Source organism: Delphinapterus leucas, chromosome 8 (assembly GCF_059928025.1).
Source record: "Delphinapterus leucas isolate spDelLeu-1000000601 "Yukka" chromosome 8, BTC_Dleu_Yukka2, whole genome shotgun sequence".
In the NCBI taxonomy this organism is placed as follows: domain Eukaryota; kingdom Metazoa; phylum Chordata; class Mammalia; order Artiodactyla; family Monodontidae; genus Delphinapterus; species Delphinapterus leucas.
The window spans coordinates 55891672-55904011 of NC_143136.1; the positions used below are offsets into that span (position 1 = coordinate 55891672).

A 12340-nucleotide genomic window follows, 5' to 3' on the forward strand; every position below is an offset into this window, starting at 1 on the left:
GAAGAAATAAGCCATAACACAGCTCCCAATCTTTTTTTCGAAGATTATTTGCAACAGAGCATGAAGAAGTTCAAGAGGTTTCAAGAATACTCTTGAAAACAGTGGAGGATGTGGTAAAAGGTAATTGGGAAGACATAGATAAATTTATTGGAGATATAGGCAAAATTGCAGGCCTGGTTTGCCTGGTTTGCCTGGTAGAAACCTGGGGATACTGGAAGTCCTAGGTACAGCGACCAGGCAAGAGAAAAACATAAAAGACATAAAAACTGGAAAGGAAGAAGTAAAACTGTCTCTATTTGTAGACGACATGGTTTTATATATGGCTGGCTATACCATGCCATTTTATATAAGAGATAAACATCTGCAAATTCTGTTATCTGCAGGGGTTTCTGGAAGCAATCCCCTGCAGACACTGAAGAACAACTGTACAGAAAACCCTAAAGAGTCAACCAAAAAACTATTCAAACTAATCAGCAAATTCAGTACAGTTGCAGGATACAAAATTAACATACAAAAATCAGAAGCGTTTCTATACATTAACAGTGAATTTTCTGAACGAGAGATAAAGAAATTAATCCCATTTACAAGAGCATCAAAAGCAATAAAATACTTAGGAATAAATTTAACCAGGGAGGTAAAAGATCTCTACTCTGAAAACTAGGGCACTGATTGAAAAAAAAAAAAAATTGGGGCTTCCCTGGTGGTGCAGTGGTTGAGAGTGTGCCTGCCGATGCAGGGGTCATGGGTTCGGCCCCGGTCCGGGAAGATCCCACACGCTGCGGAGCGGCTAGGCCGTGAGTCATGGCCGCTGAGCCTGCGTGTCCGGAGCCTGTGCTCCGCAACGGGAGAGGCCACAACACTGAGAGGCCGCCTACGGCAAAAAAAAAAAAAAAAAAAAAAAAAATTGAAGAAGACACAAGTAAATGGTAAGGTATCCTGTGTTCATTCATGGGTTGAAAAAATTAGTATTGCTAAAATGTCAGTACTACCAAAAGACATCTACAGACTCAATGCAATTCCCATCAAGATTCCAATGGCATTTTTTACAGAAAAACAAACAAAAATCACTCCTAAAACTTATATGGAACCACAAAAGACTCCAAATAGCCAAAGAAATTCTGAGAAAGAAGAACAAAGCAGGAGGCATCACACTTACTGATCTCAAGCTATACTCTAAAGCTATAGTAAAGAGTATGGTACTGGAATAAAAACAAACAGATCAATGGAACAGAATCAAGAGCCCAGAAATAAACCCAAGCATATACAGTCATATAATATTTGACAAAGGAGCTGATAGTACTTAAAGGAGAAAACACAGCCTCTTTAATAAATGGTGCTGGGAAAACAGGACATTGACATGTGAAAGAATGAAACCTGACACCTATCTTACACCACTCAAAAAAATTAACTCAAATGTTTAAAGGCTTGTATGTAAGATCTGAAACCATGAAGCTCCCAGAAGAAAACATAGGGGAAAAGCTCCCTGACATATGTATTGGTAATGATTTTTTGGAAATCACACCTAAAGCACAAGCAACAAAATAAAAAACAAATAAGTGGGACTACATCAAACTAAAAAGATTCTTTCTGCACAGCAAAAGAAACCATAAACAAAGTGAAAAGACAACCTACAGAATTGGAAAAAATATATGCAAACTATTTATGTGATAAGAAGTTAATATCTAAAATATATAAAGAACTCATACAACTCAATAGCAAAAAAGAAATAATTCAATTAAAAAAACAGGCAAAGGACCTGAATAGACATTTTTCCAAAGAAGATACACAAATGGCCAACAGGTACATGGAAAGATGTTCAACATCACTAGGGGAAGGAGGCAAGTTGAAACCACAAAGAGATATCACCTCACACCTTCCAGAATGGCCATTATCAAAAAGATAAGAAATAACAAACACTGGCATGGATATGGAGAAAAGGGTACCCTTGTGCACTGTTGGTAGGATTATAAATTGGTGCAGCCACTATGGAAAACAGTATGAAGGTTCCTAAAAAAATAAACATGAAACTACCATATGATCCAGCAATTCCACTTCTGGGAATATATCTGAAAGAAACAAAAACACTAACTCAAAAAGATATTTGCAGCCCCCCATGTTCATAGCAGCATTATTTACAACAGCCAACCACAGAAATAACCTAAGTGTTCATCAATGAATGAATGGATAAAGAAGTTGTGGTATATATATATACAATGGAGTATTATTCAGGCATAAAAAAAAATGAGGAAATCCCACCATTTGTGACAACATGGATAGACCTTGAAGGCATTACGTAAGTTAAATAAGTCAGATAGAGGAAGACAAGTATTATACGATTTCAATTTTATGTGGAATCTAATAAAAATAAACAAACAATAAAAATACACCAAACTCACAGAAAAAGACATCAGATTTGTGGTTACCAAAGGCAGAGGGTAGGGGGAGGAAGGTGGTCAAAAGGTACAAACTTTCAGTTATAAGATAAATAAGTATCAGGGATGTAATGTACAACATGATGACTACTGTTAACGCTGCTGTATGATAAACAAGAAAGTTGTTAAGAGAGTAGATCCTCAGAGTTCTCATCACAAGAATAATTTTTTTTTCATTTTTTTTAATTGTATCTATATGAGATGATGGATGTTAACTAAACCTATTGTGGTAATCATTTCACAATATATGTAAATCAAACCATGATGCTGTACACCTTAAATTTATACAGGGATGTATGTCAATTATTGCTCAATAAAACTAGGGTGGGGGGAACAGTGGGGAGGACCCCTCCTAAGCTCACAAAAAATCTCAAACAATAACCCTAGGAACTATCCTTTCTAAGGGATACATTTTAAACAGGTGAATTTTATGGTATGTAAATTATATCTCAATAAAACAAAGGAAACTTCAGAGTTATCTTCTTAAACAAGGAGCTATGAGCCATACATTTTAGAAATAGGGGTATTTTTAGAGACAGGTATCTTAGGCTACAGAAAGAGTCTAAATGAACTCTAAACCTTTGCCAGAAAGAGGCATAAGGCTGACAGACTATGCTGCCTTCTCATCCACCAACACAGAATTATCTATTACACCTATTCTTTCTTACCAAGACAAGTAGTATCACTTTAATTTTTAAAGTTGCTAATTCTTCTGCCACTATACTGATGCCATCCCTAAGCTTATTTGTAATTTTTTCTACTCTTTTCAACATTTTTCGAAGTTCCTGGTAGTCTTAGAATTAACACCTCATGCTGAAAGCTGTTTCTACAAACAAACTGAAATTTGTCAGGCATAGCTCCTAAAGGCATGAATCATCTTTTCTATTTATTCTAATCTCTCCGCAGACTACAGAAAACTTTAATAAATATTTGTTCAAACTCAAAAGTCACCAGGTTGAAATTCATTAAGGAAAAGAAAGCTGGGGGTTGGGGTAGGAGAGAGGTCCAAGAGGGAGGGGATATATGTATACATATAGCTGATTCACTTCTTTGTACAGCAGAAACTAACACAACATTGTAAACCAATTTTTCTCCAATAAAAAAGTAAATAAATAAATAAACTCAAGCGGGAAAACTGTGAAAAGAAGGTTAGTATAAGCCTTGATTTTAGACAGGAAAATTTCTCTATTTAAAATTAAACTCCAGGGACTTCCCTGGTGGCACAGTGGTTAAGAATCTGCCTGCCAAGGCAGCGGACAAGGGTTCGAGCCCTGGTCCAGGAAGGTCCCACATGCCAAGGAGCAACTAAGCCCGCATGCCCCAAATACTAAGCCTGTGCTCTAGAGCCCACGAGCCACAACTACTGAGCCCATGTGCCACAACTACTGAAGCCTGCGTGCCTAGAGCCCGTGCTCCACAACAAGAGAAGCCACCACAAGGAGAAGCCCGCGCACCACAACGAAGAGCAGCCCCCACTCACCGTAACTAGAGAAAGCCCACGCACAGCAAGGAAGAACCAATGCAGCCAAAAATAAATAAGTAAATTTTGAAAAAAATTTAAAAATAATAATAATAAAAAATAAATAAAATTAAACTCCAAGTTCCTGACTTTTTGTGAAATATTTCTTTACATCTCAGAAATAAAGCCATTTGAAAATATTTCTATAAATTACCACATATAATATAACCTAAATATAATCCAAAGAAAAAATCAGAAACCATTTAAAAGCCAATCAATGAGGGTCTGCTTAAATAGAACAGAGTACATACCAATGGAACATCAGGTAGCTGCCAAAAAGAATGAAGTGGTTCTAAATGTGATGACTTGAAGTGAGCGTTATAAAATTACGTATAAATCAAAGAGTAGTAAACTCCCATTTGTGTTTTTAAAAACACATACATATACGCTTATAAACAGCAAGAGTGTTTACTCTGGGCAAGGGAGATGCCTAAAAGACAGGGATAGAAGGCAGATTTTTCCCTATACATCTTTTGTACCTTTTGAATTTTGTACATGTATGTACATATTTTAACTTTGTACATGTAATTACTTACTCAAAAAGTTTATTTAAAAATATGTATGTATAAAACATTGGCAAACTTTCCTTAAAATTCTAATTCTACATCCAAATTCTAAGGTACTAGTAAGAAGTGACCATGCCTTAAACTTCTGTACACCCATATTGCCTCATACGTATAGCATACATTCTAAAGTGGTAAAACCCACCATAACACTATAAGTAAGGTTAAAAAATAAAAATTAGTAAAATGAGACTTTGCATTGTTGCAAGGTTAATGAAATGACCAAGGCAAGTCTGTGCAACTATCCAGCTATGAGTTCTGCAGCAGGGGTTAGGGGTTGGGGGGGGTCCCCACTGTAAAAGAAAACTCCATCCAAGTCCCAAATGCAGTCTGGCACAAGGCATTTCTTCCATCCAGATTTATATTCAAATTAATCCAACCATAAATGTTTACATCTAAATTCACTTCATTGAAAGGCTCACTTCTGTTGGGCTTTATTATATTTATTGATTCTTTTGCTCTGGGAATTTTATGTCACTACTTAGATTACTTATCACTTGATTATATGCACATTATACCAATATTTTATATCCACTTTATATAATTGTTTGTAAACAACTCCATGGCAATGTGACATCATAGAGGCTTATATGTCATTCACTTTCTGTTTCAATAAAAATATGTTACTGTAAATTTTAGAATTTTCTGTTTTATAATTTCAAATATAGTGTTCTTAAGAAAACTGAAAGCTTCAACTACTAGCTAATACAAAATGCAAGTATTTGCTTGACGTAAATAAAATCTTTCATAATTTGAAAATATACGTTCAGGTGACCTCAGGACTGAGAAGAAAGGTAATCATTTGATTCTGAATCTTCCCTCTCCCTCTACCCTCCTCCCCTCAAACATGAAAATCAACAAGGAAAACAAATAAAACCACACAGGACATACACTTTAGTATTAAAAGGGGACAAGAAAACACTATGGCTTTCTAATTACCCATAAGTAGAGATAAAAAGAAAAAACTCCAACAGACCTTCTACAGCCTTCCAGCTGCTACAAGCTTATAAGGGCAGAAAGTGAGTAAGGGGGGGGGCGTTTAGAAGACTCCCTAAGAAAGAGTAGAGGGTAGCAGAGGACTTAAAGTAAGCAGAGACAAAATCAACCGTGGAAAGCAAAAGTGCAACAATAAACTCCAAATACTGTATAAGACTTGGTAATCCATAACCCTGGCTATGAGGAGGGGTTTGAAAATGGAAGTAACCAGAAATGGCACCCTTGGAGAAGTAAGGGAAGTATCTTCAAAGAAGCATCAAATTAGAGGAGTGTGGTACTCCTTGGAGACAAGGCAGTGGAGGGAAAGAATAAAATTAGGAGGAAAATTAAAGATCTGATAGAAATGAAAGAGAAACAGGACATGCCATGGCTTCTCCCACCAAAAACACCACCATCTATAAAGCAAATAGCACAAAAGAGGGTAGAAGTGACAGAACAGAACACTCTCAAACCAGGAACCCTTTCCAAGTAATAACAGGTACAGAAAAAAGCAGACCAAATCCATACAAAACTACTGCAAAACATCAGAAAATGGAAATAATAGCTTTTCTGCTGATGAAAAGTATCCCCCACAAAACCAACCATGATCCTGAAGAAAACTGTAAACACAGCATTTCAAACTCAATTAAACACTGTCAAACAAGCATTTGGGGATATGAAAAAATAGCTGAATTAGAAACATAAACACTAAAAACATAAATGGACAAAAAACAAGATAAAATGAAATAAACGATGACCAAACTCAGGGAAGAAATAGAACAACAAAACATAAAAAAAAATGAAGGCTGGGTTACAAGGTATCCAAAGGAGAAGAGAGAATAGATTCAAATGAAAACTTAATACAGGGCATTGAAGAAAAGCCAGAAAATAACCAAGAGAATTAAAATAAAATAAAGAAAGAAGTTGAGAAAAAAAGAGAAATCATGGATGAAATGAAAAATAAGCAAAGAAAGTCAGACAAATGTATAACTGGTGTCCCTGAAGAAGAAAAATCAAAACAGCAGGGGGAACGGAATCCAAAACCCTAATATTTAACTCTATAATCCAAAGAAAAACTTTACAGAAATAAAAGAAGACCAGCATATACACAGAGAAAGGGTCCACTGACCAGAGCAAAATGACCCACAAAAATCAACTCTCAGTTGTAAAAGTAAACTTTAATGATAAAGAAAAAAAAAATCCTCACTGCCTCCAGGCAAAAAGTCAAGAGAATTGGCATTAGATTTCTTTAAAACAACATACAAAACCAAAGCAACAGTGGAATAGTATTTTCAAAAAACAAGGAAAAAAAGTGTGACCCATGAATATTAAAGCCACTCAAGCTGTCCTGCAGGTATCAAGGTCATAGAAAAGTAGTTTAGAACATTCCAGAACTCATGGGATATACGAATGTGCCTTTCCTGAGGAATCTAAAGGATGAGCTTTATTTAACCAAAAGATGAAGTAAAACTACACAGAAGGACTGATAGTAAGCTTTTCATCTATTTCATTTTAGAGCAAAGGCTAAAACAAGGGTGGGTAACGAGTTAAAAAAAAAAAAATGTACTTTTAGCCATTTTTCAAATAAAAGAGCAAATCATTATAAGTTACTAGTAAATTCCACATATAGGAAAAGAATATAAAACATTTCAAATGCTTTATTTATTACGGTTTTCATTAATTCATCATGATACTATAACATCTAAAATGGGAGGAACCTGCTTGTCAAAATAATCATTATGAAAAATTCATAACACAAAACAACATAAAAACATTAAACTTAACTTGGCTATCCACATGTGGAACTTAGCAGGATGGGGGAAAATAGGTTTTTTTATAATGGTGATGCTTTCAAGGTTGTCGTCAAATGATTTAACTATAGCAAAAGAAAGTATTTTCTAAATCTCAAGGAAAAGTTTATGATTCATATTTAAGGCAGGAGGTTATTATTTAGATAGTTCAAAACAGCAGAGAAAATACATATTATAAAAGAATATGATTTCACATAAATTTACTCTCTCAGTCATGCTGTCTCCTGGCCTATATTAAGATTACTCTATATCCACATACATACAGAAATGGGGATTAGGGACCATAAATATAAAGATCACTGATGCCAAAATAATAAACAGCCACAACGGTTTAACATTTGTTGAGGACTTACTACATGCTTATAAACTGTTTAGCATAATTTCATTTGACCCTCTCAAAAAGCTTTTGAATATAGATACTTTTATTATCCCCATTTTACAGCTGAGGACACTGGGCATAGAGAACTACCTAATTTACACAGTCACAGAAATATAAGTGGTAAAACCAGGATTGAAATCCAGATCTGAAAGATTTCAAGGTTCATGCTCTTAAATCAGTATGGCATTTTGCATGGGTATTTATAATAAAATCTCATTTAAATATAGTAACTTACCCTTGTACATGTTTCTAATAAACTGTATTTCTTTGCTTACTTTATTATAACAATGAGTTTGCCTTCCTTAAATTCGTACAATAATTTACTATTGAAGGAGGTAGTCCAGTCTTTTGGATAAAGTTCAAACTATTATAAAGGGATAAAAGACCAAATTATCTCTCCAGCCATCCTGTAACCCTTACTACTCCACACCCTGACCTGCTGTCAACTCCACTCTACAATTAAATCTTAAGTTCCAGTCACACTGAAAAACTGGCACCTTCACGAGGCAGACACAACTCTTTCTCACTTTTAAGCCTGTTCACATGCAGTTAGTTCTCTGTGTAGGGCAACTCCCTCCCCACCTTATTCCCTCAACTCTGCCTAGAATTATTTTCTCATTATCATCCTTGAAGGACCACTTTAGGCACAACCCCTCTGCGGGAGTCTTCCTAAGCACCCATCAACATGACTTTTGTCTGTATTTCTCCTTCATTTACTTCTATCATAGAATTTATCTTATTCAATTTTAATGGTCAATTATTACCTGTGTCCTTGGGTGTGCCAGCACAGTACCTAGCAACCAGAATTTTTTAAACGCTAATTGATGGGAGAAAAAAAATGTTTGATGTAGCTACTTGAAAAGATAATTTACAGAGTTGACTCCAACTATGTATATACCAATAGTAAAATTAATAATTATCAGTTTTAATACCTATTTGTTATTCAATTTGACATCTGACTGGAAAAAGTTATATTCTTTCAGTTAACTCTTGGATGATGCATTAATACAAGAAGTTCCAAAATAATATTTCTTAGAGAACTGTATTATTTTAAAGGAATTTAACATTTTATTTTTCTCATTAAAAGTGTAGTTCTGTTTTTCCACAGAAGAGTGCACTGATCAGAAAAGGAATAAGAGAGTAAATTGGTGAAACACCTTGACAGGTTTGTCACTAATTATCATGAAAAATATCTAAGCTATACCACTGGTCATCAATTTAAGAGTTGACCTCTAGTACATCACTAAGACACATAATTTATTTTTTCCTTGATGTTACCATCAAAAGTTAGAATTTATGCCCTAACATCCTAGTTTATCATAAATGCACTTTTATCCATGAATATAGCTAGATGTTTTGAAAATCTTTTGACAGCTTGCACCACCTTCTGACTTAGTAGTGAGTTCCTCTGGTAACTTGGAAACACTTTCATTTCTCTGAATTTAAGGGATAACTATCCCTCTCTACCATGCTAAGAATTGAAAAATATGCCCACCTTCACCTTATCCATAAAATTCACAGTGCCTACATAAGAGTTAGTTTGCAAACTAGAAGGAAGGTTAGTGGTTTTTTCCCCCTCATAGGTACAGAAATTAAATGTTTTGCAGAAGATGAAGAACTACATTCTAATCTACCCAGCATTAAGTAACCAAGCAAAGGAGATGACTCAAGTAGTGAAAAAATAAAAGACCAACATAAGTTTTCAAAGATATGTGAATCAACAGAATTTTAAATTCCACTTCTTCAAAAACCAACTAGAAAATAACAAAAGATATAATTATAGAAAGACAAGGCAATAAGATAATACTTTATTAGTCCTTTCCTCCTGATAATTCAGAGATCAGAAAATACCATACCAGCAAATGTAAAAGCAAACCATTTTAAACCCTAACAGCTACTCCTCCTGAAATTGATTAAAAACTCTAAAAGAAAAACAAAATAACACCAAAAGGACTCAGCTGGCTCTAAAAACATAAAAAAGCAAAATTCAAGAGAAAGTTTAATAAGATGTTCTTATAATAAAAACTTTATGAAGTACTAAATTAAAGTCATAAAACTTAAAAAAAAATTAAATATATAAAACATGTCTTTCTTTCAAAAATCTGATATCACAATATCACAGATTTTCACAAAACTGAATCACTAACCTGTATTTTTTCATAATAAGTTTGCAGTTATATTTACCTTCAGATCCCATGATGAAGTGATGGATATCAGGGCCTGTTGACATTCGAGGTCCTTGACAGCTTTTTTCTATTATACCTCTAGGTGTTACCATTTTTATATGAACCACCTGTTTAATACAATGCATGATGTAAATTCTAGATATCTGTCAGTGAATGTTGTGTGTGTGGATACACACACCCATACATATTTATATAAAACACTATTTTTAAAATACTGGTTTAAGTGATAAATGGTGATTCCCTTCAGAATTCTAATATCGTTTAGTAGTTCTCAGACTAACAATAAATTGTATGTAACTTTAAAAGAGGGAACAATTATTCTAAGATTGTTATTGGCCTAGGTATATTCATCATCTTAAAAACTGAAAAACACATTTCCTTAAACCAAAGCTAGTCTAGGGCTGTCCATGTGGTAAAGAACTAAAGGATGGAAAAAATATGCAATGATCACATTTTAATAGGTTCATTCTTTCATTTATTTAACAATATTTATGAAGCACTATTATTCATGTTAGGCACTATTCTAGATGCTTAGAATTCTAAGAAAAAAATTATTCTTGCCTTATCCCCACCTTCAACTTATCTACTTTGCCCACTCAGTAGAAAAGAGTGAAAAGAACGAAGTATTAATTTTGATCACATCAAAATTGGGATGAAGAGAGAGACGTGGTGACTGAGTTAAAAAGAAGAAGAAAGATATCTGTGAGATATGTCTCACACATGTGAGAAATTAAGTACATTGTAGGGAGAGGGTCAATCAAAAAAATTCCTCAGATCTGAATCAGAAATGGTTAGGTAAAAACCCAACATATTTTCAGAATAATTTTTTGACAGATAAATAAAAATAGTCTATTGTTGAAGGAAATGAGCAGAGGACATAAATAAAGAATTCGCAAAATAAAAAGATAAAAATTGCTAATGAGGACATTTTAAAAGATTATATTCACTAACAAATAAATATAAAATTTTAGGAAAAAATATAAATAAAAGGTCCAGTAAAATAAAGATTCTCATAGTGCTAGTAAGAATGTCAACTGGCACAAAATTTTTATAGAGCAATTTGGCTGTAAGGGTCCAAGGACCTAAAAACATGCTTGACCCAACAATCCAAGCTAGGAACTTACCCAAAGAAAATGATCAAAGAGGTATGCTAAAAAATTACTACAGAAGATATTTTTCCCTTTATTTATTTCTATAATTTTGAAATAAAAATACTTTAAATATTCTTTAATATGGAATTACTAAATCACAAATTATCAATAAAAGAGAATTATAAGCACTTTTTAAAAATAATGGTGCAAGCCTATGCTCATTGACATGTTAATAGATTGATAACAGTTTAAAGAGCAGATTAAACACAGTATGATGCTTTTTTATATTAGAGACTAGATATAAACATGCAAATAGGTACATTAACATGTATACTTATAATTTGTGGCCCTTAAATAACCCCCAAAAGGATTAAAATAAATTACATGCTTTAGCAGTACTAAATGTGGTAGTCTATCAAATATGCTTAACTCTGATAAAGCTTTTAATAATCCAATAGCAAAAGGATCAAATTCTCTTTTCTGAAACTGAATTTATGTTATCTTAATTGCAAAAAGAAAAATGTGATTTCTAAAATATGTTCAATTAAAAAAAAAGATAATGCAAACATTTAAAAAGTGTTCATAATATAGACACTTAAAGTCTTAAATTGTTGGGTGTTAACTATAAAAAACCAATATATTTCATCAACAATTTGATATTTCTATCAATGAAGACATTGACGAAAATGTTGAAACGCTCGATTTGAAAAACAAACCTAAATAGCTCTAGGAATAATGTTAGGAATACCACTTTAATAGTCTCATAAACTATTCTTTTAAATTGTTATCAAAATATTGATGATAAAGGGAACTAACATGTATGAAGTACCTATTACATACCAGTGATTCCGCTAAGAGTTTTCATTTTATGTCCTTTATTCCTTATAATAATTCTATGCAACAAATAACATTATTCTATTTTATATAGTAGGAAATTGAAGTTTAGAAAGGTAAACGAATTTGCACAAGGTCACACAATTAATCACTGGAAAAGCTACAAATGGAACAAATGATACCTAATTCCTAGCCAGGATGCCTAACTAACTCTCAAGAGCAATGACACCAGATCAGCTAAAACAAAATGATGTGCACATAAAACATTACATTAACTAGAACATTTTTAATTGGGCTCTTTAATTCTATACAGAAAATTTTTTTCAGAAAAATAAATATAAAATCTCATAAGGCAAAACAGTAGTAATGACAAGATCACCTAAGTAAATAGACTAAAATAGTGGTAGAGTTGAAGACCAAGGCTCCAAGGCTTGCAAACTAATATTTAGATACATTTATAAGTCAGATACTGAGACATCTACAAAATTTAAATATCAGTTACTCAAAAAGAAGCACTCTTAAATAATGACCACAGTTGTACCTTTTAACT

The 12340-nt window shown here is 33.5% G+C and overlaps 1 protein-coding gene across 3 annotated transcripts in view; it reads right to left on the bottom strand.

Moving 5' to 3' along the window:
* The window catches only part of AGPS (alkylglycerone phosphate synthase), a 139479-nt gene that overhangs the window by 63543 nt on the left and 63596 nt on the right, over positions 1-12340 (bottom strand). For all 3 annotated transcript variants that reach the window (XM_022570098.2, XM_089915989.1, XM_022570097.3), the window contains one exon: positions 9864-9972. In XM_022570098.2, coding sequence (XP_022425806.2) covers positions 9864-9972 — 109 coding nt within the window. The remainder of the gene's footprint in view (positions 1-9863; positions 9973-12340) is intronic.